Source organism: Fulmarus glacialis, unplaced genomic scaffold (genome assembly GCF_000690835.1).
Source record: "Fulmarus glacialis isolate BGI_N327 unplaced genomic scaffold, ASM69083v1 scaffold39077, whole genome shotgun sequence".
Lineage (NCBI taxonomy): Eukaryota > Metazoa > Chordata > Aves > Procellariiformes > Procellariidae > Fulmarus > Fulmarus glacialis.
Genome location: NW_009224517.1, coordinates 51,018 through 78,751, shown reverse-complemented (window position 1 = coordinate 78,751; position 27,734 = coordinate 51,018). Strand labels below are relative to the sequence as shown.

Genomic DNA, 27,734 nt, shown 5'->3' with positions numbered 1-27,734 from the left:
GTAAGATATCTAGCCTGAGTTAATGACAGCTGATTTTCTTAGTACTCCAGTACTACGATCACACTCTCTTCTCCAGATAAAAGCAACAGAGCTTCATAAGAAAAGACAACTCACCTTTCTTGAACTGCTAGTGCTTTTAGCATTAGGTAGAGGAGATAATTTTCTGGTTGAGATGAAAGACAGAGAGTTGAACAAAGGTTTCTTACCGTTAAGGACAATGCCATGCAAACAAAAGTGAACTTCTTGATATGTGTTGCTGTGACGGTGCTGTTGGTGTTCACCAATTTATTGCTGGGGTTATTCTAGGGTGAGAGAAAGAGATAACGAGCATTAGCTTGGCTCCAGACAAGCAGGAGGCTGACGGCACCAGGATCATGTGTTGGATCGGACTGTCTGTGCGCGTGCATGTCTGTCTTTGCTTGTTTGCTTTTTAACCTAGAGCTTTCTGAGTACTTTGTACCACCACAGAATATTTTCCACTTAAACTGACAGCAACTGCTCCTATGGTCACTGAGGGCTGAGTAATCTCCCTACTTTTCTAAGGAATAAGTCCTATTTAATAAATTCAGCTTTGAAAAAGGGTGGTAGCTCTTTCTAAGGAAACTCCACGTGATTTTTTTTACCTTAGTTTAAAGTTTGTAGCATGTTTTCACAGGAAAAATAGGATTCCATTCCTTTTTACCACAGAGTGGTACCGAATCCATATGCCAATGCAAGCATCCTTACTGATCCAATTAGACAAGTAGGTAATATAAACAAAGCTCCTGGAACAGCTCGCTCCGTTAATGCAGTTTAATGAACAGAACATAATTAGGACTATTAGATGTTCCACCTTGAACATGGGCTCTGTACTCACATGGCAGCGAAGTTTTGTTTAAAACAACAACAAAAGCCCTCTTCCAAATGTCTAATATAGCAAATGAAGCTGAAGATTTAAAATTGCCCTTAGGGAACACATAAAAACAAACTAAATGGTCTGTGAAAGGAGAGGATGGGATATCAAAAGCAGGGCACCATTAGGAGCCCTGTAGCAATAGGCTGTGGTGTCATCTATTGCATTTACCCTGGGGCTGTTTGAGATACACAAGTATGTGCCCACGCTGATAAAACCTATACCATAAGATGTAGTACAACATTTATTCATCCTTGATGTAACTCAGGTAGAACAGCAGTATTTGTCACACAGTCAGCCTCCTTTACTGAAGTTACTCGTAAGAGAAATAGGAACTTATGCAAACACATCTTGGGAGTGGACAAACTGAACGTGAGCTCCGTGAAGGGTACACCATTTCACACACATTCAAGTAGTTGATGGAATTTTGCAGTTAAAAGCTTCTGTGGTGATCAATGCAGCGACAGCACCTGGACAGCCCCACGCTCCTGCCTAAATATCTGCTTGGAAGTTTGGGTGCATGAAGATGCATGTAGGCAACCCAGACCCTAAAGCAGAAAGCTACTCCCACATCTGCCCTTTTTGGGAACAGGTTATGAAAACTCTCTGTAAACATTTTTTCACGCATCTATTCTTATTTCTTGTGTTTCTGAAGAAATACTTTGTTACTGTTATTTTTTATATATGTGAGGATGGGCCTTGCTTACATTGCTCACCAGTGTTTAAATGAACTCTGCTGCACGGCTCAACTTTCTAACAAGGCTGAAATAACAGAGAGGAAGGAAAGCACACCCAAATCAAGCCATCCAAAAGGACTATGAAGAAAAAGGGCTCTCGTTTGTTCCTACCTCGCTGCTGCTAACTCTGCCCTTGCTCTACTCCGCCCTTTGCTCTAACTCTTGACCACATGCTCTTCATTCCTATCTCTTGCACACATTTAGTTCTTGGGTCAAAACACTATGCAGATTATGGAGCAAAAAGAGTATCCATTCCCATCTATTAATCAGATAAATAGTGTTCACAAGTCTTCTCACAGTCAGTGTTGCTGCTCTGAATCAGACAGCACAGTCTATTAAGAGTAAGGGCATTATCACCATATAAAACAGCAAACAGAGCACGGAAGTAGGAATTGCCTGTTTTCTTTCAGAAAATCAGTAGTAACCCTTAACCTGATGTAACTGCTAGGCCATGAGGTTGCTCTGGACATAGAGTCTCATGAACGACTGAAGCAGGGTGCTGCATCTCTCTTACAAACGTGAACAGAGGTAATGACTTCCCAGTGAAGACAAGAACCTGACTTCTCCAGTAGAGCCACTGAAGAGGGGCACACTGTCTGGATCCCAAATCCCATCAGTCAGTTAAGGCAATGCAGTGTGCTTCTGATGGCCATCAGCATTGCCAGCTTTCTGAGTAACTGACAAAAGAAAATGGGAGTTTGCATGCATGCAAACTGTTTCAGCATCTGAAAATCACAATGGAGGCTTTACAGAGTCCGGAAATAAAAAGTGCTTCTATCTGGACTCTTCTGAGAAAGCCTTAGCTTAAGGAAACAAAGCTTTTGAAAGGCACGGTGACACGCGAATGACGTGTGACCGAGGGTAAAGCAATTCTCACAGCAATCTAAAAAAAACCACTGTGGGTTTCTGGTTTGGTATTTATTGTCTGAAAGGTACGGTGGAGGCATTTGCACACATGGTTGCCAGGATGAGATACCCTTTATACTGTTGCTACCTCACTTAGCACATTTTATGCCAAACTGCTCTTAAAACATGCAACTAAAATCCCCATTATATACTTTTTTGGCAAAAAAATGAGACAAACTGTACCTATCTGTGCCTTACCCTAGCTTTTTCTTCCTTACATTCGTTCCACAAGAGATCTGTGAGAAGCCTTTTAACTGAAATAAACAAACAGACAAATCATGGTCTAATCCTGTCACCACTAAAGTTGTCAGCACATCTTCCACCAGCTAAATGAGACCTGAATTTAGGAGTCTTAATTGCTGTTAATTTTGCTTGGCAACAATGCATTTCATTGTGGCTCATAACAGATGAGGTTAGGAGCCCCTGTGTTTCCTGTCCCAAACCATTTTTATCTTGCAGTTTATTGGTTTTGCATCTGCAGTTCCTTTTCAGCAGCATGACCTCTGAGAAAGCCTGCATGTTGTATTTTATCCAACAGGTCAATTTAGCTGTACATAGGCAGGTTGGGAAGTTATGACTGATTTGACTTTTCTTTGTTTTGTTTTTAAATTCTTCTTGGAAATATGGTGGATCATATCAAACAGGGCTTGCTTCAGTTACGTACACCCCTAAGCAAGCAAACATATTTTTCATCAGTATTTGGAACCAGAAAGTTCAGTTACTAACTGGTAAATAAAGGGAAGGAGATGATCTGGCATTTGAATTAGAGTGTCACAGGACATGACTGTTCTTCACACAACATATGGGCTAGTGAGTACCAGTTTTAAAACAGAGCAAAAAAAAAGAGTCTAAACAAAATTAATTTTGGTTATATATTTACTCTGTGCTCAGTTCCACAAGCAGTCCTTGCATTCTTACATAATTACATGATTTGCCAACAAAAATCGTCATAGTCTTGGCCAGCTAAGTCAGTACTACTAAAATAATGTATGTTATCTGTATTACTGTCAGTCTATGAAACAACCTTTGCTAAATATTAACATCAGCAAATGAACCCAAACCCATTTGAGAGATACCGCAGAATCTGGAGCAGAGACGTGAGCTTGCTCATTCACTGATGGACACTTTGTGAGAAATCACTTCATTAGCTAAGTAGCTACATCATAGTAACTAAGTGAGGACTTTTTTTAATCCTTAAAAATACAGCACCTATCTGTCAAAAAGGTAGCTTAATACCTTGTAACACAGAGCTAAGGTTAAAATCATAAATCACACAACAGCTTGAAGCCACCAAAAACCTATTCATTTTAACTAGGGTTTTAAGAAAACCTTATCAATGGGACAAGGGACAATAGGCATCAAAAGCAAAAGTAAAGAGAAGCAAGACAACAGATGGCCATTAATACAGCCCTATTTAATCTTTGGTTGGTTTATTTGTTAAAGAATCTGTTACACTTCATTACGGAGCCACGAACTAACTTTCTTCATATTTGTTTGGCAGAAATTCCTCTGACATCACTGAAGCCACCCCTAAATTATAACGTTGTAACAGAGAGAAAGCGGAGGACGCACATGTGAAACCACATGAAAGGTACTTATTACACCCCTAACACAGGCACTCACCTTGTCAAAAGCAGGGTATACTGCTCTGATCTCTGTCAGCCAGCCATACGGCATGTGTCCCACAGGATACGTAGCTGTCAGAATCGCCACCGCCTATGAAAAGAGACAGGGAAACATGAACTTCAAGTCTGTGAAGAGAACAGTTAAACTAACATAGGGTGCCATTTCTCACCAATATCACCACATTGACCTTGACACAGTGAGAAACCAGGCAGGCGACTGGAAGCTCTTTGTTTCAGCAAGACCGTCAGAGTGGCCATCACTTGGCCCAGCGTTTTAAGCTTACGAAATCTTTCGTGCTATGAAGCTACGTTACCCGGCTTTGTCGTTTCACCATCACTCTGATACTTTGGGATAATAGTTAACTTGAGCTGGTGTGTGTCCCTCAGCCAGCTGAATACCTCCCTCCCACATTGCTCCTGAGTTATTTTACCTACAGATACCCGAGTAGCAGAATGCCTTACAACTCACTGTAGCTTTGCACCATATTTCATAATTTTAATCTATGTACATTTTACTTGGTTATTCGTAAGTAAAACAGTTTTAAGTAAGACAGACAGACTACAAAACAGGCCTCAGTGGCTGACTGACTTCAGACATCAAACTGACTGCTCTGGGGCACGAGGCACTTATGAGACAAAAAAACGCCCTCCCTCCACTTTGGTGCTCATCAACGAAAACCAGACTAAAATAATTCCAGATGACCATTTTTTATCATGAGAAACAACTCACTGCCTGCAATTTAAAACTAGGCCCTTTTGCACTTTCACAAATACAGTCCAAGAGGTACATCAAAGACATACCCCCCCCATATTAATGTATGAAAGATTTTGGTGATGTTTCTGATTTCTGAAGAAAAAGTCCAAATACATGTACTTCAAGTCGTTCATGTAGGAAGGGTGTTTAGGGAGCTCTTCCTGCAGCTGCTTGGAAATCTACTGTCACCCCAAGTTTTCTAGTCCTCAGAGCTGAAGTGTGCATCTGTACTGAGAATTGCCTGACTCTCTTAATTCCAAAAATCCAAGTGTTTGACTGCCTTTTGTCTGCAGGTTCAGATCTGTTACAATCCACCTAAATTCAGATGCATTTTACATCTGCCAATGATAGCGTTAAGAAAGACCTTTTCTAACTACTGCTGTCTCTGTTTCACTCCTAAACTTTTGATGTACATTTTCTTGGTTATCTGAGCCCATTTTCCCATTATAAATGTTAATTGCTGGCCTTGCTTGGTTAAAAGACCTATACAAATATAGGACCATGCAGCAAGCTAATTTGGTCCTTGTGCTGTTTAAAAAGAGGGGGGAAAGTAGTGATATCCACAGAGAGGAAGAGAGTGGGATAGATTGTTCTCTTCTAATAGTAGCTTTAATAATGTTTAATGTACCTTGAAAAAGTAATTGGTTCAAAGAAAACAAATTGGAATTTTAGGACAGTACCCTTTTTAATTGCAATCCCCCCATTATTGTATTTTCAGCAGAATTTCCATCTGTATGAAACCTAACTAAGTTAAATCAAATAAGGAATATAAAAGATATTTTGCTTATTTTCACGATGAAGTCCAAAAAGACTGCAAAGACATAGTAACTGTTAAAGAAAACAGTATTTCACTACCACATTTTGTATGCTAGATTCCACTTGGATTAAATTATTGAAGTTTTTAGCAGTGATTTTTCTTCCAGTATTTTTCCTCAATTGCTGGGATCCCAAAATACGTGCATGAAAGCTTTCCTAAATGTTAGAACCTGTATTTGACAACTGAAAAAGTCCCCCATCAAAGCCAACACCAAAAAAGGTACCCCAATCACCATAACTGTGCTGGCAGTCCAAACAAAAGCAGTGGGAGCTGGCCAATGCAAGTGGACTTGCTGTCCTCATGAACATCCCTTCACAGGGACATCCTGCCCACACTGAAAGTTGATGATATTTTTGAACAGGGGACCTATAAAACTCCTGTGTATACTGATGCTCCAGACAGTGATGTTATCTGTGTTGCCAGCATCTCCCTTTTCAAAGGCAATTATTCCAGAAATCAGAGAAAGTTGAAATGTGACCGTTACTGTTAGTGTAAAAAGGCCAGCAAACCACCAGCTATGACATGTATTTGGAGTCATCCTAATAGCAACAAAATGCAATTGGCTAGCCATGAAATGTGATGCATCTAAAATCAGAAGTCCCCAAGAAATGCCAAACTGATCTCTGCTAACCTGCTCTGGCTCCCCTTCTGCTGAGACTGCTATTAACGCATAGGCTGATCCCCGATTTACACATGTAAAAGCGTTACGTTTCCTAAATTCTTTCTCCATAGCTGTTTATTTGCAGTCACTGGCAACTCCTGAGCGAGTGAAATACACAGTATCACGTATGACAAATTAGCAGTGCTGAGAGAACATTTGTTAGGCATCAGCTGTTTGAATTTTCCTTTCCATTTAGTATCTTACAGCTTTGTTTTTCCTGTAGAAAAAACATGAGAGATTTGCTAATGACTACGTGGATCTAGGCATCCTCCCACTGAAACTGGCAGCAAAGGTCCCCCAGACTTCTTAAGAGAATAGGTCAGCTCATGGTGAGCACTGGTGAAGGCTCTGCATTACAATCCGAAGTCCGGCTCTCACCAGCTGTAAGAGATATTGGAGTAATCTGAAATTCCTCAAGAGAAACAGGGTGCATTTCATACCTCAACCAGGAGACAGGTTTTTTTTATGTATGTGCTTCCTTACATCTCTACCCTATCTATTCTGTGTGATGCACTGACTGCTAACAGTAGTTTCACATCAGTTTGCACAGCCATAAATTTACATGACAGGAAACAGCGAAACATGGGATTACTGACGACTGTCCTAAAATCTCTGGGATCTGAATGCTCCAGAGCATATGTACCTATATGTAGAGCATGAAAACCTGGGACACAGGAACTGTTCAGTGAAAAAGTTCTACTGGTCTTATTGAGAGTGAGGTCCTACTAGGCCTGGCAGAAACATTCATGGTAAGAGTCCAGGCAGTCTTCTTTTCAAGGATAAGGAGAACACTAAACAAAAATGTACTTAAGACAATTTTTTCTTGTCAGCACGGCTGAGAAGAGAAACACAGAGGTAACTCCATGTAAATGATCGTTTGCAGTAATGCAGAGCACTGATTTTCTTACCTCTGTGGCTGCAGAACTGCCACCTAGGTCCCGGGAGACAAAAAGGTTGACAATGGGCCTACTTATTCGCTGAGTTGCCAAAATTAATGCCAAAGGCCACCAGAAACTCAGCATCTTCCTTATTGTAGCCTCTCCCTGCAACACATAGGAAAAAATAAAAAAAAGAACTGGATTTGGAAAAAAACATGCAGAACTGAACCAAAAGCACAGATAAAGGATTTTTGCTTTTCCCACCCATTGTCAGTTTGGTACATTCATTTCAATAGTTTTCAAGATGAGGAGCCTAAAGTATTTCCACTCATATTAGTAATACTGATTCAAAAGAAGCTGTGTCATGGATCTCAATAAATAATGCATAAGGTATCTATCTGCATAATTTGTTCTGGCTACCAGACAAAGATATGTGAAAACCAATATGACATTTGAGGAAAAAGAGGGATTTTGAGACCTTCTTCCCTGTGAAATAAGGTGTCCACTTAGTTCATGCTGTGCTGTCTTACAGCTCAGTACAGAGCTCAGTACAGAGGTGCTCGGTAGACAGCACATCCATAGCACGGGAAGCATTGCCTCATGTGCACTGCTGCTGGAATAGTTTCTATCATGCCTCCTTAAGTGAAAATGTTTTTTCCTGCAGGACGGAGAAAGGAGGTCCTTCATGCACGGTGGTTTAATACAGTATTATAACACAAAAGGCAAGTTTAAAATTACTGAATTTGAAAAAGCGCAAAGGATTAAGACATACTCCCATTTCAGGCCCACTTCTGTCAGGGATGACATCATGTATATTCCTGTAGTATCCGAGGCATAACGTGGTACATCGGACAAGTGCTCCCATGTATAAGGACAAGATTGGGATCAAGAGAGGCTCCCTGCACTCCAAGTGACTGTGAAGCAAAATGGCTACAAAAACAACCTGCAGGGCAAACAAATAAATGATTAATAATTTGTCTGTGTGTTTCTTTAGGGCCAACATATCTCCTGTCTGACTCCAAGCTAGTCCATCTGAACCAACAACCGTGCGTGACTACAGTATCTACCTGACTTCAAGCTTGCGGCATTGAAACTTTAGTCAGGACCCCCCTGCATTCAGTCATACAAATGAGAAGAACAAGAGTTAACATCATACAGAAGCTCTATTAAACAGTACTTGAAGGTATGGGCAGGTGTCAGACTAGGAGCCATAAATAGGAGAAAGTTAGCATGAAAGTCTGGCAAGGTCTGGCAGCAAACATGTGGCTGAGTGTCACCCTTCCCAGGAGAATGTGCTATTCTGATATGCACTGAGGCTGGAGACATGCTTCTAGGGTCAGCTTCTAAGCCCTACTGTTTTTTTTTTTTTTGGGGGGGGAGGCAGTGGCAATTAAAAACCCAGATGTTTTGAAGTATTCACTTCAGCATTTAGAAGCAGGAAATCTTATGTCATCCTAATTTTCTACTTTTTTGAGTGAAATTTCAGTATTTCATCATTCTCTCTTCAGCTATCTGAGTGCCACATTGATGTAAATGAAATGGAAACTTTTGGGCTAATGAACAGCTCATAATTCAGTCCTGTAAGATTAAATGCTCAATCCAGAAAATGCAAAGGAATTGATTAATATGATATTATTCTCTTCATTAAGTACAGGGCTGATGGTGTGCCTGTTAAATTCCAAATGCCTCTGGATGGGGGGCGCAACTAGAAAGTCAACTGCGTTTGGTGCTGTGAACAGCAGAATCAAGGACAACCCTGCTGGGACATGCTGGCATTCAAGTGAGTTACAAGAAATACAAAACACATTGTTCAGGGGCAGGTTCTTTCCTTCATTGCTAGAGCTCAAGAAATATGTAAGAAAAATCACGCTGTGTAAATGTTTATTAGGCAGGCCACGCTGTTTATGAGGGTTTGCAAAACTGCTCTTTTGAACCCTACAAAAGAATTGTTTTTCAGTAAACAGAAGCAAAGTCAGTCACAAAAAGTGTGTATATTAAGCTACCCAAGGAGAATTAGCTACTGCCTGCGCACCTATTGCTTGTGTAGGGAGCAGATGTATGTGTAGAGAGTTCTGGGGTACGGAGAATCACAACTTTTTGTCTTCCAGATTTGCTCTTGCTCTGTGCAATATTTTGTTGAGAGACAGGTGTCTTATTCTTCACAACCCTGTCACCCCACTCACCAACCACTGTGGAAAGGGCATGTGTACCATGGCCAAAATAAGAATTTGTTTCTGTATTTAGCTGTTTATGACCCGACATGGATCTAGGGTCAGCAAACTTTGCAGGTCACAGCAGAACAGAGCAGATCCTGAGGGTTAAGATAATTTACAGTAATTGGTATTATCTTCAGGGATTTAGTGCAGTACTGTAGAGGGGCAGATCTGCCAAACATAGAATAGCAGCTGACTGAATGGTTCAACCTGGTTTATGGTTTGCTCATATTCAGTGGGAGGAAAATGCTATGGAAAATTGAACTAAGTGCCGTTGACTTCCTATTTCCTTTGATGTTGTACTGTTATTATCCTCTTTCTTACCCAGTCATTACACCATTCAGCTGGTAATGGGGCAGTACAGCAATTGTTTTACAGGTGCTGGGACTCTCCATTTTGTAGTATTTTTATACATGCTTTGAAAAGAGGGTTGTATAATGGTTCTCAAATGCTACAACACTGGCCATGAGCAATATGTATGAATATTGTTTTTTAAGTGTGTATAGTACAAAGCAACAGGATAGTCAACACCTCCTTCACAAATGAAAGTTCAAACAACATTTGGTCTTCTCTGCATCACCCAGGGGCTATCACCACAGATCCCTTCTGCTGCAGTTCTGAGCCCTTACCTTTTGGACCAGTAACAAAACCAGTGCCATACTGGCACTCAGAAGACGGCTTACACTACTGCATTTCACTGGATTAGCATGTGCAAAACTGACAGGTGAACTGGAGAATCAAGCCTTCACTTCCCCACCTACAAGCCCCACTCAGGACTTCAGTGCAACTGTGCAAAGTGTAGGGGAGAATACACAGGGGGAAGAAAGGTCTCTTTCAAAGCACTCCATCAGCCTCAGGTTTGGTAGCAGCCATCCGTCTCTTTTGCCTGACCTTTCCTTTTCCCAGATGTACACATGTATATATAACTTGTTCCTCAGCCATTCTGAAACAGGGTTGTGGAGGTGCTGGAAGACATGGCCCTAGCCTGAACAGCCCTGGTTCCCTTCTCCTGACATTGGTTTGGGACTGACTTGATCCATTGAAGTGAGACCTAAACCACAACTATCGGCAAACAGCCTCCACACAACTGGGAAACAGCCAGAGAACAGCACACAAGATTACTTCCTCTGGTGTGTTGTTCACCGTGGAGAGAGAAGACAGTCTCTGTGCAAAAGAGTTCCTGCTTAGGAAAGCACCTAGTCCGTAACACAATGGAAACAGTGACTGCTAAGAGGAGTCATTACCTGAGCTATGACATCTGAGATGGAGGCACATCCCACTAGGAAGCTGTACTTGTGTTTCAGCAGAATCCCAGCATGGGTCCATGCCTGAAAAAAGGCAGAGAAGAGTTTGGGAAGTGATTATGATACTTGTGAATGATTCCAGGTCCCAGAATGCTGTTTTCACTGTACACAATGCACATTGCTGTTACATTGTACACAAACAACTTATAAAGCTCTTTTCCACCAGCAGTACCTGGTGTGAACCTGGACAAATGTTAAGCCAGTAATGCAGAGAAAGCACTGCTGCATTCAGTTCCTCATTGCCAGGGCTGACAGGGAGAATGGGAATAATTTTATAGACTGTATAGAAATTTCTGAGCAGATCTAATAAGAAACTGCCCCTTCTTCATAAAACAGATGCTGCACAGGATGGATTATCATACTAAATAATCTGAGGGAAAAAATGTTTATTCTCATTCACCAGCTGGATGCACCTCTGAAGTGTAACATTCATTGGTGCACTGAGTTATACTGAGTCCTGACTGGAAAGGAAAGCTTAATGATCCAACTTCTTTTTATTGTCAGCTACTGTTTCAAGCAGACAAAGAAAGTAGTGGAGGCATGCCATATCCTTTACCAGTTTTATACAGAAGCAGAGGCACTAAAGAGAGCTGCCATATTTTTATGTTGTGCAGGCCACAAGCAGTAAGCCTGGTGATCTGGGAAGCAGCAGCCCACACCAGGTGTGGCTCTCTTGCCCAAGCATTTGAGATATACTGGACTTAGCTGTGCTTGCAAAAGTTGATGGTAAGAAATATCTTTTCAACAAATTTGCTTTCAGAAAATATTGAGCTTATTCCTTGTGAGCTCTGCAAGTGATCTGGGAATGCATGGCAAATCCAACTCTTTCACTACAAATTGGAATGAGAAGACACATACAGACAATTGGTGCAGCTGATCACAAGACGACCAGTGCTTTCCAGCATGCACATACAGTAACAAGGCAGCTGAGATTTTTTACATCTGTTATGATCTCTGGATGTTCAAAGTCCACCCAGATGCTTTTTCCAGGTAGCAGGAGATGATGTGTCCAGGTATATCCAGAGCTACTGCTTGCAAAGGACACACCTTCCTTCTGTACACCTCCAGTTTCCCATCAGGTAACAGACTTTGTGAACTAAGATCACCAAAGGAAAAAAATAACGTTAATATTAAAATTCAGTTCTGAATCAGGCACTCACCATGGCATCCATAAAAGGGAAGGCAGCAAGATAAAGGAAGGCCCTCCGAGTTTTACTTCCCACTGATTCATCCACATGGTGCAGCTTATTAATAATGTAATACCCCAAATCACTATATGCTGTAGAGACACAAGAACAGGAATGAATAATAAAGGTTACATATGGACTCTGGGTGAGATACTCAGAAGTACCTGAAAGACCGTGACGCCTAGGGACACGCATCCACTCGGCAAACAGCTGCAGGGGCTTCGGGATGTTACAGCCTCACCAGCTGCTGTTTATGACTAAGGAGTGCTCTCATGGTTCTTTTTCAAGTAACCTTTGGCAGAGGAGTGATAACAAATGGCTGGGTTGGGAGACGGGTATAGTAAGTGCCACATCTGTTTGCTAAATGAACACACTGGTACTCCAGAAAATCTACTGCTCTTTCATTAACTCAAAGCTCTTTGTTAGAAAAGCTGTTTTCACCAGGCATTGTCTATTTCATGGGATGTAGTACCTCATAAATGCTGAAACCATCTATTGTCACTGCATTCTCATGACGTTACCTGTAAACCTGCCCAAAGCTGTAAAAGGATACTATGAATTGCGAAGGCATGCAACAAATCACACTCGTTATGCCTCTCCCCTACTCCGCCTAATGATCACCTCTGCTGGGACCTGTCAGGGCACTGCGCCCTTCACGGTACAGTCTCTGGGCAGCCTCGACCAGCCTTAGTTTCCTTCCTTATCTAGAGCCGGGAGCTACAAGTCAGAAAAGGGCACCGCTGGAAATCAGGGGGTTGCCACTTCTGATCGCCAGTATGTCATTTTGCCATCCTGTTTCAACCAAAGACGAGAATTTTTAGTGTTGGGCAACACGCCTCTGGCCAGGGCTCTCTTCCCAAGGCCTTGCGTTGAAGACAGCACAGACGCAGGGACTCACCACACAGCTCTCTAAAGAACTGCTTACCTCTCTGTTAGTACCCGTGTTATCCAGCTGTTTTAATAACCCCCGAGTCCTCCCCATGACCAGGAATAACGAAGAGCTAGCTATGACTGGAGTCTCTGAACTATGGGGACTTACATAATATGCACAGTTAAATAATCCAAATAGTTTTTAACCTTTTATAAACTATGTTCTAGACCTGCATACTTAGTTTCCTCTACACTTGTAACAGCTGTTAAAAGAATGATTAGGTTGTAAAGTCAACCTCCCAGTGGCAGAATTACTTGTGCCTGGGGAATATTACCTCAGTTCTCTTCCACTTGTGTCTCTTCTAAGACAGTTATTTCAAATGTTAACATCTATCTGATTTTCCATTTATAACAACTCTATTATCATTGTACAGACCTTCATACAGGGTATTTCAGGAAAGTTATCCTTTTCATGCATGCCGGTCATATAATCGGATTGACAAATGCTAACACTAGTCATCCAATTCAATCTTTTTAGCCTAAAAGTCTCTCTCATAATTCATAATCAGTGTTTGGAAGCAATTAACGAGGAGTTTAAGTCATCATTGTTTTGTGATGGCTTAAGGATACAGCAGTTAAATGGTTAACAGGACTGAAAAGACTTTTTCAGTCTGAACAAGACAGTGTAAACAAGGTAGTAAAATAGAAGGAGGTGGTATGACAGCACTGGGAACAGGCACGAGCCTCATTCCAGATAACCAGGACTGCTCAAAAGATGCTAAAATGTTAAAAACTCTCCCTTTCCCTATGCTGGTCCCTATCTAAATGCCTTTCATCTGAACTACTGTTAGGCTTGCAGTCTCCCAGTTCACCCAGTAATCCCCAAGTTGCTTAGCCATCTCCTGAGGCACTCCCAGACTTGTTTCCTTTTGAAAGGGGTTGGGGAAGAACTTTAAACCAGGACTCCAACCTCTCCTCAGTTCAGGGAGGCCAGTTTAGTTCTTTAAGTGTTCATGTGCTTGTTGCAGTCCAGTCACACATCAAGCACAACCTCTTTTTATTTTTGCATGAATACCCATACACCAATTTTCACTCAGTATTTTGAAAACTCTCTGTTATGCATCATTTTTGCATGGTAGGTCCTTATGGAAAGCTGCTTTTACGGCAGGGCAGCGCATGGATGTTTCTGAATTGACTTATTTGAATGAAGGAGAAGAAGTTTGGAAGGCACGTGAGTTAAGCTGCCTGTGAGGGTCAGATTCATCGAGCTGTCTCTTAGGTTCTGTTGAAGTTGCTTTACACTTCTCCTGCACAAAAACTTAAAAACTGCTGCAGGAAACACACCGGCCTTATTCCCCACATGGGGACTGACAGAATCAGAGTCGAGGTGCTGAGGAACCTGCTTCTGTGGAGGGGCCTCCACCAGCAGTGCCGTGCTGGGAGGACAGCACGCCGCAGAAGTCACTCTCCATGCTCTCCATGCACTTCACCTGCTCGGCTTCGCCTGCTTTTAAATGAGACTTTTAAAGTGTTTAGAAAGTGAGTAATAAGTAACTTTTTTGGCTCTAAAAGCCATTGAGATGTTTAAAATTTTTTTTCCAAGTTTACTACCACAGAAAAATTCACAGAATCAGAGAGGTCAGAGGGTGAACTACTCTCACTTCTAGGAACAGGCAGTTCACCACAGGGTTGTAGTTTATTGGCAGGGCACTCTCAATATACCACAGCTCACAGCACCACATTTTTAAGATTTCTAGAGGTATCAGCACTGTGCTCTGTAACCTTTAAGATTCTTTTTTCTCTCTCCCATCCAAAAAAAAGTCTAACTGCACTTTTTAATGTGATTTTGATTTTAAAATCATAATGGCTAAGCTTAAAAGCTAGTTTTAAAATAGTCAACTATTCCACATGTCGGTGAGAGCACACAATCACTTTTGCTGATGTCCATGAATGTTTCCATCCTCAGGAAGAAGGACTCAGCAAGCTGAGATTTCCTGACAAATATACAGGCATGTGTCTCTGAGCTATGAATAAAGCAATTGCTGATGCAATTAGAACTTAACCTTGGCCAACCTTACAAACTTATTATGAAGCATGGTACAAAATTAGTAACACAGACAACAGAGCTGAAGAGTATTACATGAATCTAAAGCAGATGGCTCTTCCCATTCCTTGCATCATTTCAATCAAAACAGAGAAGTCCAACTCCAAGACAAGCTGCCTGTTTGCTCTCTTCTAATACCTCATTTATTTTGGTATGTCTATGGATTACTTTTGCTATGGAATTTAAGCAGGAATTCTCGCTTTTGGCTTTTCCAGTTGAGTTTTAAGATACAGAAGCTTAAGAAACAACACTGAAAACTGCATACCTAATTGGATCTTCTCTTCCTTTTTTCCGACTTCTTTAACAAGCTGATTACTACCACATAAACTTCAGACATTCTTAAACCAACTGAACACACTCTTAATGATGCCAGCAGTCTCAAACAAATAGGTGTACCGTAGTCATTTTGGAGCTGTCTACTACCCAGCGTGTTATACTTACATCATAAAGAAAACAAAAAGAAACCCTCGTAGGAAGTGATACCATTTACTTCTAGACACAGAGCTACATATGTCAATATTAGCTTTACTGGAGGGAAAAAAAAAATCCAAAAATGTTTTTGGGTTGAAGCTTGTTCTTTTCAGATGCATTCCATTTTCATACTTCGCTGCCAGTTTTAAAAATGAACTTGGAGACTTGAGAAGTAAAAATCTATTCTGCTGCTTGTCAGAAAGATGGCTCACATGGCCAAAACTGGTGCTGGTCAGGAGTTTGTTCAGCTAAGTGATTTGGGCAGATAGCAAAATGCCAATTTGAATTTAAAAAAAAAAAAAAAAAATTAATGGCAAATCTTCATTTGGAGATGGCACAGGGTACATAGATTTCTTTATGTCTTTAATTAGCCTGACTCAAAGCAGAGCAAAAGGCTGTGTCCCCCTTGTGAAAGCCCAGATGATCAGAGTGTTTTAGGCTTTGTGATCTTTTTGCTCACAACAATAAATGAATTTAAAAAAAAAACAGCTTAGGAGCATCTCATTGCTGACTGATCACTGCAATCATCTTTTTCTGCTCTCAGCTCTAGTTCCAAAATCGCATTAGTTGATTTCCCCAAATCTATCAATGACTGTTGGTCTCTGAAATATCTTTAGGTAGGCCAACATCTCCTAAGTCTCAAAATTAGCCTGTTTTAACTAAAAACCAATCACTGCTATCCTAAAATCCACAAATGCTTTGGACATAGGCTTTTTTCCTTCCTCTTTTGCCCTGAATACCTTGCTGATAAGAAACCGCCCCTGTTGTGGGAGAAGGGTTGGGGCAGCTGGGGAAGCATGTTACTGCTTTAGCAATGGCCATCTGAAGATGCTGAAGTAGGGGACATTTTTAATGAGTAACATTTTATCACCTTTTAGAAAGAAAAAAAAAAAGCAAGCCTGGATTATATTCTGATTTGTGTTCCTGTGCTATCATCTTCTTCCAGGGCAAAATGTTTCGTATGAGCCAGTACAGTGGGCACGTCAGAATAAGACTGACTGGAAAAAACAGCCCAGGTTGTCATAAGCCACTCTGTAATTCCTAGTCTCTAGAAAGAGTTACACTGGAAGTGGTGGGTTTACACCTATGTCTCGCTTCTTATGAGATCTTTCATGTACATGCAGTGACCATGCATGTGGGAAGTTCAAAAGAATCAGTGGAATTACTAGCAACTGCTAAAGTTTTCCCCTGTGCAATCTGTGCAGGGAGTGGCCCATGCTCACTAGCCTGTCAGTGATAAATTGGCACAAAACAAATCACTCGCATGTCTTGACCATCCAGTCTGCTATAGGTTTGCTTGGTTACTAAAGTTCCAACAGTTTTTTCCTGGTGATGACAAATGATCCATCACACAGTTTTTAATCAGGCGTAGAGAGCACCAGTTAAGGATGTCTACTTAAGCAAAGAGGATGTTTCCCCAGAGTAACTTCTGCCTTGTCATTTCCAGAACCTCAGAGAGCTGTGGAAAGTAATATTAATATGCAAAAGGAAATAAACTTTCTCAGTATACTATTTCTCAGTAAACTAGTGAAAGGCTGAACAATGCTGTTTTATTGCCAAAGAAAATGTGCATGTCTTTCATGACCCTGGTGTTAAAAGGACCCACTTCGTATGGAGGGCTTACCAGCAACACCATGAAATGCATTATGTTAGCATAATGTTATATAAATGATGTATCTCCTCTGTCAAGCTGGCAATTTAGTAAGATGTCAAAAATATGCACAGACAGGCTTAGCGTCTTGAAACCCTTCTCTTACAGCCCAATATTCCCACCAAAAGCCAATGTGAAATAACGAGACATTTTAGATCCTGGCTACATAGTGAACTTCCCACCAGGAAGCCCTAACTAGTGGCAGTAGCTGCCCCCAAAATAGCACAACGGAAGGAAGGCAGCATACTACCTTCTATTTCCAGATCGCAAATGAAACAGTAAATCCAGGAGTACCGTACTGACCAAGGTTTGCAGCAGCATTGTAAGTGGGACGAAATATGGTTTCAAATCCCTTTGGTTAAGGTCAGCTTGTTTCTTGGTTCTTACTGCTACCTGTACAGGGGAGTGATAGGAACTGTTGGTGAGGACTTTGCGGACGTTCATGGGAATGTGGTGGGGTGATGACTTAGGGACCCAGACCTCGCAGCTGTGAGTTCAAGTGGTTTGGCTCAGCCAGTCACTCCCACAGAGGATTGCGTTAGCCCCGGTGGGGAAGCAGTAGTGGGGAGCTGGTGCTGAAGCAGTGAAGCATGAGTCAGGTGGGTGAAATGGTCTGTTTTGATATTTTAAATAAGTAGAGGCTGCTGTTTGTGAGGAGCTATGTGTGTAGACTGCAAATAGTCTCTATCACACTTGGAAATGTGGTGATTCACTGTGGTCACTGTGTTTCTACCACTTGTTTTCCTCCTTCTGACTTGCAGTACTCCTCCTTATTTCTTTGGGCTTTTTGTTCCCTGTTCCTTCCTGGGCTTTGACAGCCCACGACAGACAGTCATGTCATCTTCCTTAGCCCCATACACATGGCATGTGGGAGAAATCCAGTCCCTTGAGCGCTGTTTATTTCTCTTTTTCATCTGTCGAGCATCAGTAACCTGTATTTGTGTCTCCTGTAGACAGCCTGTGATAGGCTTGCAGCTGCTGGGGAGCAGTTGCAGGTCCTAGGAGGCTGCCTGTCTGTCACTGGACTCCTTCTCTTCCTCCTCCTAGGCAGGTTATGCATCTGTGGGTCAGAGAAGAATAATCAGGATTTGAAACAGGTTCAAAGGAAACTTGGAACACAAAACTTGGCAACATCACCCAAGCAATTGGTGCTAGAATCTGACTAACTCCATTCTCTCGGGCATTCTGCCAGTCTCTGCTGTGGCCTTTGCATATTTTCAGGCATAGACAAGTTAAAATACTAAAAAATATTTTGCAGTCTGCCACCATAAGCAGCTGAAAGATTGTGTGAAGCCCTTTAATTCAGGACTTTAAAGCATGGTAAGTACAGCCTTCTTTTTTCTTTTTTTCCCAATATCTGCAGAGAAGGCATTTCAGAGGTTCTGAGCTCAGCAGGGCTCTCTTTCCAGGCAAAGGCAAGAAACTTATCTGGCATGTTTTCCAACGGTTGCCCCAAACACTTCCCTTCAATAAGACGTCCCACATGGAAAATCCAGCTATGTCTTTCACCTGGAAATTTGATAGTTGCACTTTAAATTTTCTTACAATCTACTGTAGCTTAAAATAAAATGTTGGATGACTAGAAAATATTTCTTTAGCCAGCTGGCAAAGCCAAAAACTTTGACCAGTGCTGGCAGAAAAACAAGTGAGCAAATAGAAGAGCAGCTCTGGGGGCTGAAGAAACATTCCAAGCAAAGAAATATGAGAGCCAAACATACAAATGGCCCAAAGTTTATAATACTGACTCAATAAAGCAGCATCAACTATAAAAATATTGAGGAAGTGACCAATCAATACCAGTGAATTAAATTAACTTGAATGCATGGATTCAGCTTATAAAATTCGCAACAGCTTATCCCTGGCACAGAGTTGCCATGGCTAGTGAGCCATTACTGTAAGCATTTACCATGACCGTAACGTGGAGTAAAGGTAAACAGCACAGGGCTGCCCTATCGGTGGTGGAATAAGAGATGTGATGGTCAAACAAACTGGAGTGCTTGGGAGGCACATAAAGCTGGTGAATATAGCTGGCAGCCTGTTAAAGGATAAGAACAGGGGGTGTCCGTATTTACCAGATGGCTCTTGTACCTACTCTGGCAGGAACTGAAATAGTCTGGTCTATTCTATTCTATTCTATTCTATTCTATTCTATAAGCTGACCAGCAGCACGTGCTGCTCTTGAGATACTAACAGCCCGATAATGAATGGTGCCTCACTTCCAGGCCACTCTGTAATTTCACAGCAATTCCGTGTATTGCCATCACACTCACATTTCCCATCTTTCTGCTACGGAATGACCCCCTACTGCTGGTCATCCAAGTCAACCCTACTGCCTGTCAACCAACACATGCCTCCATAGGCTGTCGCATTACCTCCCTCCTCCCATCCCTTAGAGCTCCCAGCTTTTAGGATTTTACCTGTTGAATGCAATGCACTCTCTGCTTCTTCCTCCAGCATCTCCTGTTCCTCGTTGCTGAGGTCCAGAGGTTTTGGCTCTGTAGAATGAGCCAGAAGGTGCAGAGAATCTGGTGCAGTTCTCGGAGAGGATGAAGTTAAAGTCTTCCAGATCACATGGCTTTTTATTGCTGTGGCTGATGCTTGGGTTGATATCCCATTTCTCCAGGCTCTCAGAAACCGGCAAATCCTGTGGCTGCCTTACATTTTATGTTCAGTTCATTTCTGCTTGTGTATTTTCTTTGTTCCATAGTACACTCAGGGAGCTGGTCTCAGTTTGGCATAAAGTGCTCTTATTAACTACTTTTCTTACAGGCTAATTATTCAACAGAAGTAGATGATGACTAGCACTAGTAGAGAGTAACACCTGATATTTTAATGAGGATGCTGGCACCTACTTGCTCAGAGTTTTGTACTGTGGGATAAGTAGCAAAGGGATAGGTACAGAGGGAGTACACCGACAGTGCCACCAGGTTCTGTCAAGCAGCCCTATCAAGCACACCTTCAAGTCCTGCTAAACCCATTTGGGCAGATACTGCTAGGTGATCGTCACTACCTTACCGTAAGACTGAGTTATCAGTTTCATGCAACCTGTCAACCTTGCCAAAGTTTTGCTCACACACCGACTGAAAGAGACCAGCAGCATGTTTTGCTGGCAGGCAGGAGAGCCCTGGGGGTGGAATCTGCCACTTAACAACCTGTTTAAAAAGTCATAAAAATTGTGTGGATGGGCATGATACTAGCCCAAGAGATTTAATCTCTTTTGCATCTCCTGTTGCACTTATAAATGAAATCTTAAGCCTACAGATTAATCAGTTTTGAAGAATAGGCAAGGGAAGCAAATTAAAAGACATATCAATTAGATGTGAAGTGGCCTTACCTATTAAGGTATGAAATACAGCAGCTACAGCGCCAGCCACAACCATGCACAAAACTGCTTTGGTCCTGTCTCGCTTGCTGTTCACAAACACCAGACCTACATTTTTGAAGTCACTCATCGGACCCGTGAAGAACTTCATCAGGGAGTATGCCAGCCCATAGCTGGCCAGCATTTCCACAGCATCTTCCTTGACAGCAGCGATGCCCCTATTCAAGGCCTGTTGAAACACAGAAAAAAAAAAATGTAGCACATGGGGAAGTGTACCAAAAACAACCTTCTGCAGCTGGTTTCTGAAGGAACAAGCAAGTTCAGCTCTCATTGTTTTCACCCCGAGTTGGACCTCATTTCAGCAGCAGTAACTTATAACTTGTGACACAGGCAACTTCGTAATTTCATATGGACAGTAAATTCAAGTCAAGTAGACTTGAAGATAAAGTAAATATCTATTTCTATAGTATATACAGGAACTCCTGCTATACCAGAAGTCAGTCTCTTTCCTTTTTAGGGTAATTTTATGATCTGCTAATAATCATGGATGATACAAGACCATTTAAATGTCGCTTTGAGGCCCAGCCCTGAACTGAACAAAGCACAGTCCTTGCAGGCCGTTTTTACAGGTAAAAAATCTGACATTATATGCTGAAATTTCAGGAGCTTGAACTTTTTTTTCAGTGTAATGAGCTTTTCACTACATCCCATGTAATTGTTGTGAATAGCTGATATTCTCCTATGATGTTTATTATGAAACTAGGCCAAATATGCATGTGACTAAACATAGCTGTTCTCCTTTCATATATTTAACAAGGTTCTGATCCTATATTCATTTATATCTCCTTGTAGCATGTTTAAAAAGAAATACAGCACATGCATTCCAAGACATATTCAGGTTCAACTAACCTACTAATTCATTCTAGGTCTGTATTTAGGAAATGTCTGCCAATGAATCACTGAGAATTAGACGGATTATTTTTATAACTAAGGTGAACCATAGAAAAAATGTGTAACGTTGCTTCAGATTCCAGCTTGCACCAAAATGCTTCTAAAATATTGAATAAAAATGACAGAATGATAAATTTTATCTGCAGTGTGACAGCATCAATCATCTGGTATACCCAGCAAACTGTTAAAACAAGATTAGATTAAAAAAGCATGAAGGATGAAAAATGACTTGTTTTCACAAGTATTCAGTTCCTATGGGTTACAGCTGATGTGTACTGACAGGGCCATGGCAATGAGGCCAACCAGGAACATCTCCCCAATCCACCCTCCAAATCTCAGTCTATCCACTTACACAGCAGTTGTAATACTGCTTTTTCTGAATGAACAAACCAGGCAGAGTACCATCAGGTAATCATCATGAAGTCCTTCCATTTGAAATGTAAGCACAGTCTTTTTGTTGCAGTCTTTTGATTTTTTTTTTCCCTTCCAAAGACCATATAAGCAAGCAACTCCCACTGACTTCAAAAGAAACCGCATCCCCATAGCAGAAATGAGTATTTTTCCTACTGTTCTTTTCCACTCTTTCTGTGAGATGTGCGTAATTTTGGAAACTAAAGCTGCACTGTCAACATAGCAAAAAGCTATGTTGTAGAAAATACCAACTTCTCCATCCTTGATATCTGCCAAATCTCCCTCTTGCAAAATGCTCTGACCTGAACACCTGAGGCTCCAAATGTTTTCATCTGTCTTGCTCCAGTTTGTCCCTTCCTGAAAATACCATGTGGATATGGAATATCTGCAGCTGCTATATGCAACCTTTTCTGGGGTATAGATAATTCCATCTATTGCATCGATAAGAGTTCAAATTATATTTAATCTGCAGATGCCAAAACCACTAGTGGGTGCATAAAACTGTACTCAAACAATTTGCCAAAAACAGTGTGGCCTCTGAAATGAATAGTCAAGTTTAGCTGTCTTTTGTGATGATGCTTGTGATAATGTTGTAATTGATATCAAGGTGTATACAGAGTTATAATCTTTTCATTTAAACTTCCTAAAGATGCTGAATCTTCCTGTTGCTGTTGCCAGTAATAGGCAAAGAGCCTTAGATTATATGATATAGAGGGTTCCTTGATCATGGCTTTTTCCCCCTTCTTTTTTCCTGTAAACAGTGAAATATTTCTGGCAGCTTCAATTTAAAGAGAAACAGCTAACCCTTTTCAGGTAGTCTGATTTAAAAGCTTCTCATCACGTATAAACAGCTGAATTATTTCCAGCCCAGTTTCACAAGCACAAGCGCTTACTTCCTGGTTTGGACAACTACTGAATACCAGAGTCTGTGGAGGACGGGAAGCCACTTCTAACAAGGTCCCTGGGATAAACGTGGCTTTAAGAAATTCACATTCTGTCAAGAGGCACGGCACTACGATCCCTCTGCAGAGAGACAAATCTTCATTGAGCACAGTCCTCAAGCCAGTGAAACTAGCTCCCTGTGACTCTGGCCCTGGGGTAACTAAGTTTTCCACCCAAATAGGACAGATGGAAAGACTTGAGCACTCCTCTTTCTCGCCCTCTCTGGTTTTACAGGCTGAACTCTGATCTCTTGTGTGAACAAATGACAGCCAAGTAGATACTCCGGAGTAATTTTCCCCAGAGACACACCGTGTTCCAGGTAAGATAAACTGGCAAAATCCAAAAGGGACTTTTGTAAGAGGTTTGTTGCCATTAATTTATACTCCCGTGGAACGGTTGGCTGACGTGACGAAATACACTAGAGGCTAGCCCCGAAAAAGCAATCCTCCTAAATGCTTCTTTGGAAAAATCCTTAGGAAATGAACAGTCAACAGGACTGTGTACAGATTGTTTAGCTTCTGCAGTTTTCTTTTTCCTTTTTCACTTTAAGATGATAATGCAAAAGGTTCTTCATCCTCAACTTCCAAACACTACATGAGAACTTGTGTAGCTTTTCTACCCCATGTACCTTAGAATATTTTTTGCTACTGAAGCTGCTGATGTGATATTTGATGTCCTTAAATCCACAAGAAATCAAGATACTTGATAAAGCTGCTTTCGGGTGCAATATAAAAGACACAGGCACTTGATCTTTCATGGCATGCCAGCCATGCAGCTGGTAACGTTCCAGTCTAATTTACTGCTAGATTTCCAATTAAATCTCTCATAAAGGAAGAAAATTATAAACCAGGGCAAGGTCTCCATTTTTTTATCTGACTCTTTTGTACACTTTTTGTGCGAACAAAAATCAATAACAGAACTTCATCAGTAACATCTGTATTCCATGTTTGTTTCACACACAATAGAGCACATCTCTACAAAGATTTGTGTAGCTTGTCAATGAAATCACACAGAACTAAGTAGTAGTAATAATAATAATAATAATGACAATATGAGAAGTTAGCTTGATCATATATATTTCAGATGTCATCCTACTTTCAGCTGGCTTATTCACTACAAACTTGAAAGGAGAACTAGGAAATCCAGATGCTGGAAGAAAAACTACTGGTAATGGCACCTTCTCCTGTGTTTTTAATGAACAGCTAACCTAATATGGTAGTAGGTGAAAATGTCACAGTAAATCGCTATTCATCAAACATGATTAAAACAAAGCCACTGACATTGCTGACCCATCTTTTAGAAATAACAGAAAAAAGCACACAATACTTCCAGGCTGAGCACGATCTGGTAGGTACACGAATAGGTTAGTTGAAATAAGTCATATTCGTAAAACACTTCTCAAAAAGGCAGGCACCAAGATCTACAGCTACTTCTACGCAACGTCTTCTATAACACATTATGTTATCACTAAAAAGATGAAATCTTTACTATAGGACCTGGTAACAACTCCTTGAGCCTTTTTTTATGAATAATTGTATGCTGTCTCTAATGTTCACTCTAAAATCAGAGAGGACTAGCATTATTAAATTCCCATCCAAAAGATTCAAGTCAGAGGAATACCAAATAATACATTTAATGACATTTCAAGCCAGCAACCACATCTTTACAATTGGATACTGCAGCTGGCTTTATCCTCTTAGAAGGAACATATGAGACCTCTATCAAATTTCGAGGACATGCATAATGGATGAATCTAACAAACTTTTGCATGCAAAGGCAGTGATTTAAAAAGCAACAATTGTGAGCAAAATGTCAAGGGTCTAGCTTGTCCTATTTTGCATGAGCTTTCAGCACTATTCACTAATGTTGGCAGAAAAGGTTTGGTTCCAATCTACAGCTACACACCTCTGTTGCGAAAAATTCAAAGTCTGTCTCTTAAGCTGGTTCTATAGAGTTTGACCATTTCTCACATGATCCTGCCCTTCCAGAGACTACTGGATGACTCATGTTTTATTTATTGGATTAGCCATATAAAAGCATAAAAAAATCCACTGAAAAAGCCACACCTATTGATACGTTTTCTTCTGCTTTTAAAAATGTTTTATTACTTACGTACTGCATAGAATTTCAATAGTCTATATCTAACATTTTCTACTTCATTTGAAGTTAACTATTGACTATGCAGTCAATACTTGACCAGTGCATGTGTTTCAAATAAGAGTAAGTAAAATCCAAGAAATGTAATTCTTGTCAGTCCTCAATTTTGCTTATCCTGGAAAAGCAGATTGTGACCTAGTGGAAACTGGCATGTTCCTATGGCTTCTTCAGTTTGAAGCTCGGATTCTGCCTGAGCTGTTTTCAAGTCTGTTCCACCTAGTTATCTACCTAAGGGTGACATCAAAAACCTGCTCAATTTGGCAGTAACTTGGCCAAAAGTATGTTCGGTTCAGCGAACATTTGTCAGATGTCCCCCCTCCCCCTACATCTTTCTTCCTACCTGCCCTCCCCTAAGAAAATGGAAGAGAGCCAAAGTATCCAGTTAAAGAGCAAGCTAACGTAGGGGACAGTCTTTCTCCTGTGTCAAATAATCTCCCTCCTGATGATCGTTGGCTGAGTTTTCATTTACTAAATCCTGTCAAATTGAAATCTTCAGCATCAAATGTACCAGCTGGCTCTGGCTGTTCTGCCTCCCCCTGTCATCAACTGCACTGCCAGAAGGACACCTGACAGATCCGATGCTCTATAAGCACGGCATAATCAGACCACTGTGTCGGTGCGACCTGAGCGTTACCCCATCTGCGTCTCCGCATCTGGCTGGGTTTCTTGTAAAGGCAGGAGCCACTGGTAGGCAGTTTGAGGGAAATAGCTAGTGCTCTGTGTAAGAATTCCATGGATGTAGACATAGAAGGAGGAGAAAATGGGGTAAAAATACATTTATTCCGGCTCAAGAAGATTGCCCAAACATAGTGTATGAAGAGATAGCCCTGAAGGGGTAGAAGGAGTCTGACCTTGTAGCTTGAAAATGATGACTGAGGAGTGTTCATTGTTTTGGGCCTTTTTTTTTTTGGTTTGGGTTTGGGTTGGGTTTGTTTTGTTTTGCAACACTTTTACCCTAATTCAGTATCTCTAATTTTGGGTCAGCATCTGTTGTAGATCATGTGTCAAATGACTGAAATGCCATCTGAGGTCAATTCCTATTAGCCCACTATTAAAATACTTGACTTCCCCCCTGCTCCCTGATTAAAGCTGGCCCTAAGAGAACAGCTAGTCACCCCTGTCCACAGTGCTGCAAGTGCTGACATCAGTTCAACCCACTGAAATAATCCCAGTCCCCAGCAAGAGATGGCAGCCCTGACCCCCAGTCTGAAGGAAGAAGAGATACCCATCCCGAGAGAGGGACACCTAGACACCTCCGTGGTATCCTTTGAAGAGCATTAGGACTGCCCTGAAAATGAGCGCTGAAGTTCTTCTGTCTCTTGCTGCTTCCTAATTCAAAAGAAACTGGAAATGCAGGGCAGATGTCACAGCTTTATCTTAAAAAAAAAGTTAAGCGTACCAAAATTTCAATCAAATTTACTCTGTCTGCTTAAGTAAGGAGAACATGGCCTAGAAGAAAGCCCATATGCCCTGTGAAACAACAACCAAGCCATGAAGACTAGAACGCAACCGGTAACAATTTTTTCCCCGTTCACCTTCCTGAGCAGCAATTAACACTTTTGCATGATTCCTACTCTTATCTGAAATGCCTGCTACTCTGTGACCATGACCAGGCTCTCTGTTTTACTTGTTGACACTATCCACTCACTATACAATGTCAAGGCTATATGAAAGTGTGTCCTGGGAGAAGTTTAAATAAAGACTCTAAATCCAAAATAACATAATTTTCGAGCACTCGCAGCTTTCACTTGACCTGGGATACATCAGGGAACAGCACTTTTCAACAGGCACAGCCAGGAGGTGTAAGAAGAACTAGGGCAGCAGTGGCAACAGTGAAGTCAGTGAAAATGGGAAGTCCTTCCCATTGCAAGAACTAATGCAAAGGAGGACATGTCGGGGAGCTGGAAGAGTAGCTACTAGGCACACTACCCTAGGGCATGTACTGCCTGTGTGTAGATTCATGAACAACAACCACCAAAACAAGGCAGAGAATAATACAAGAAACACAGGAGACTACAGAAGATAATGGCGCAGGACCACAGGAAAGAAACCAGACTCAGTGAAGCCAAAACGTGCCTCATTTAAAACTACATTTGACAAAATGCCAGAATATTTACGACAGGGAGTAATCTTGGAGGGGTGAACCAGTTGCTGCAGATGCCTCCTCATGGGACATGGAGAACACTGATCCCAAAGCCAAGGGAGCTACAAGCTATGGTGGGAAGCCCTTCAGGACATATTCCCCAGGAAGTGTCTATTGAACGGGGATGGCCGACACCTGTATGGAGACCTAAACCGCTGCCATTTCCACTGATGGCTGTGGAGAAACCCATCCCCTGAGGTGAGACCATAACCATTAACTTTTCCTCGCCTTTTTTAGGCAAGCAGTGCTTGTTGGGGCACAGGACAGAAGCAAAATCAAAAAGTCAGAGATATTCCCCTGCATTGTAACTTCCCTGGTATCCTCTGGCTGACGCTAATCAATTGTCCAAAATGTATTTAAGGTGCAACTCACAAGGGAATGCTTTGCTCTCAAAGCAGTATGTGAGCTTTTCATTCAGGTTTCCCTGGAGCTTATCCACAAATGTGAGAAGCATTTGTGATTGCGTTACAGAAGTATGGCTAACTCCAGGCTGATGTTATTTGTCTTCAAATCTTCTTCACATGGAGGCCAGAGACTCATTTTCTTTCAAAAGCTATTTCTGTTTCTAAGTCTATGAGTATAGACGAATAAAATTCAGACATAAATTGAGATACATAAAACTAAGAGAAGGTCGATTCCCTGTCTCTTCAAAATGCCCTGTGGAATACCTATCATTTCTTCACCAAATCCAATTTTGATTACTTTGAAGTGCTAGAAAACACTGAGGAGGATACAAAT

The 27,734-nt window shown here is 41.4% G+C and overlaps 1 protein-coding gene across 1 annotated transcript; it reads right to left on the bottom strand.

Annotated features, from left to right (window-relative positions):
- Window positions 1–206: 206 nt before the first annotated feature.
- On the bottom strand, window positions 207–20,723 carry ANKH (ANKH inorganic pyrophosphate transport regulator; the record flags this gene model as incomplete). Its single annotated transcript, XM_009582170.1, has 7 exons — window positions 20,405–20,723; window positions 11,948–12,066; window positions 10,728–10,811; window positions 8,043–8,213; window positions 7,301–7,435; window positions 4,159–4,251; window positions 207–302 (listed from the first exon to the last, which is right to left on the bottom strand). Coding segments are annotated over exons 1-7 (1,017 nt in total), but the record flags the coding sequence as incomplete, so codon positions are not given.
- Between the last annotated feature and the right edge of the window lie 7,011 nt (window positions 20,724–27,734).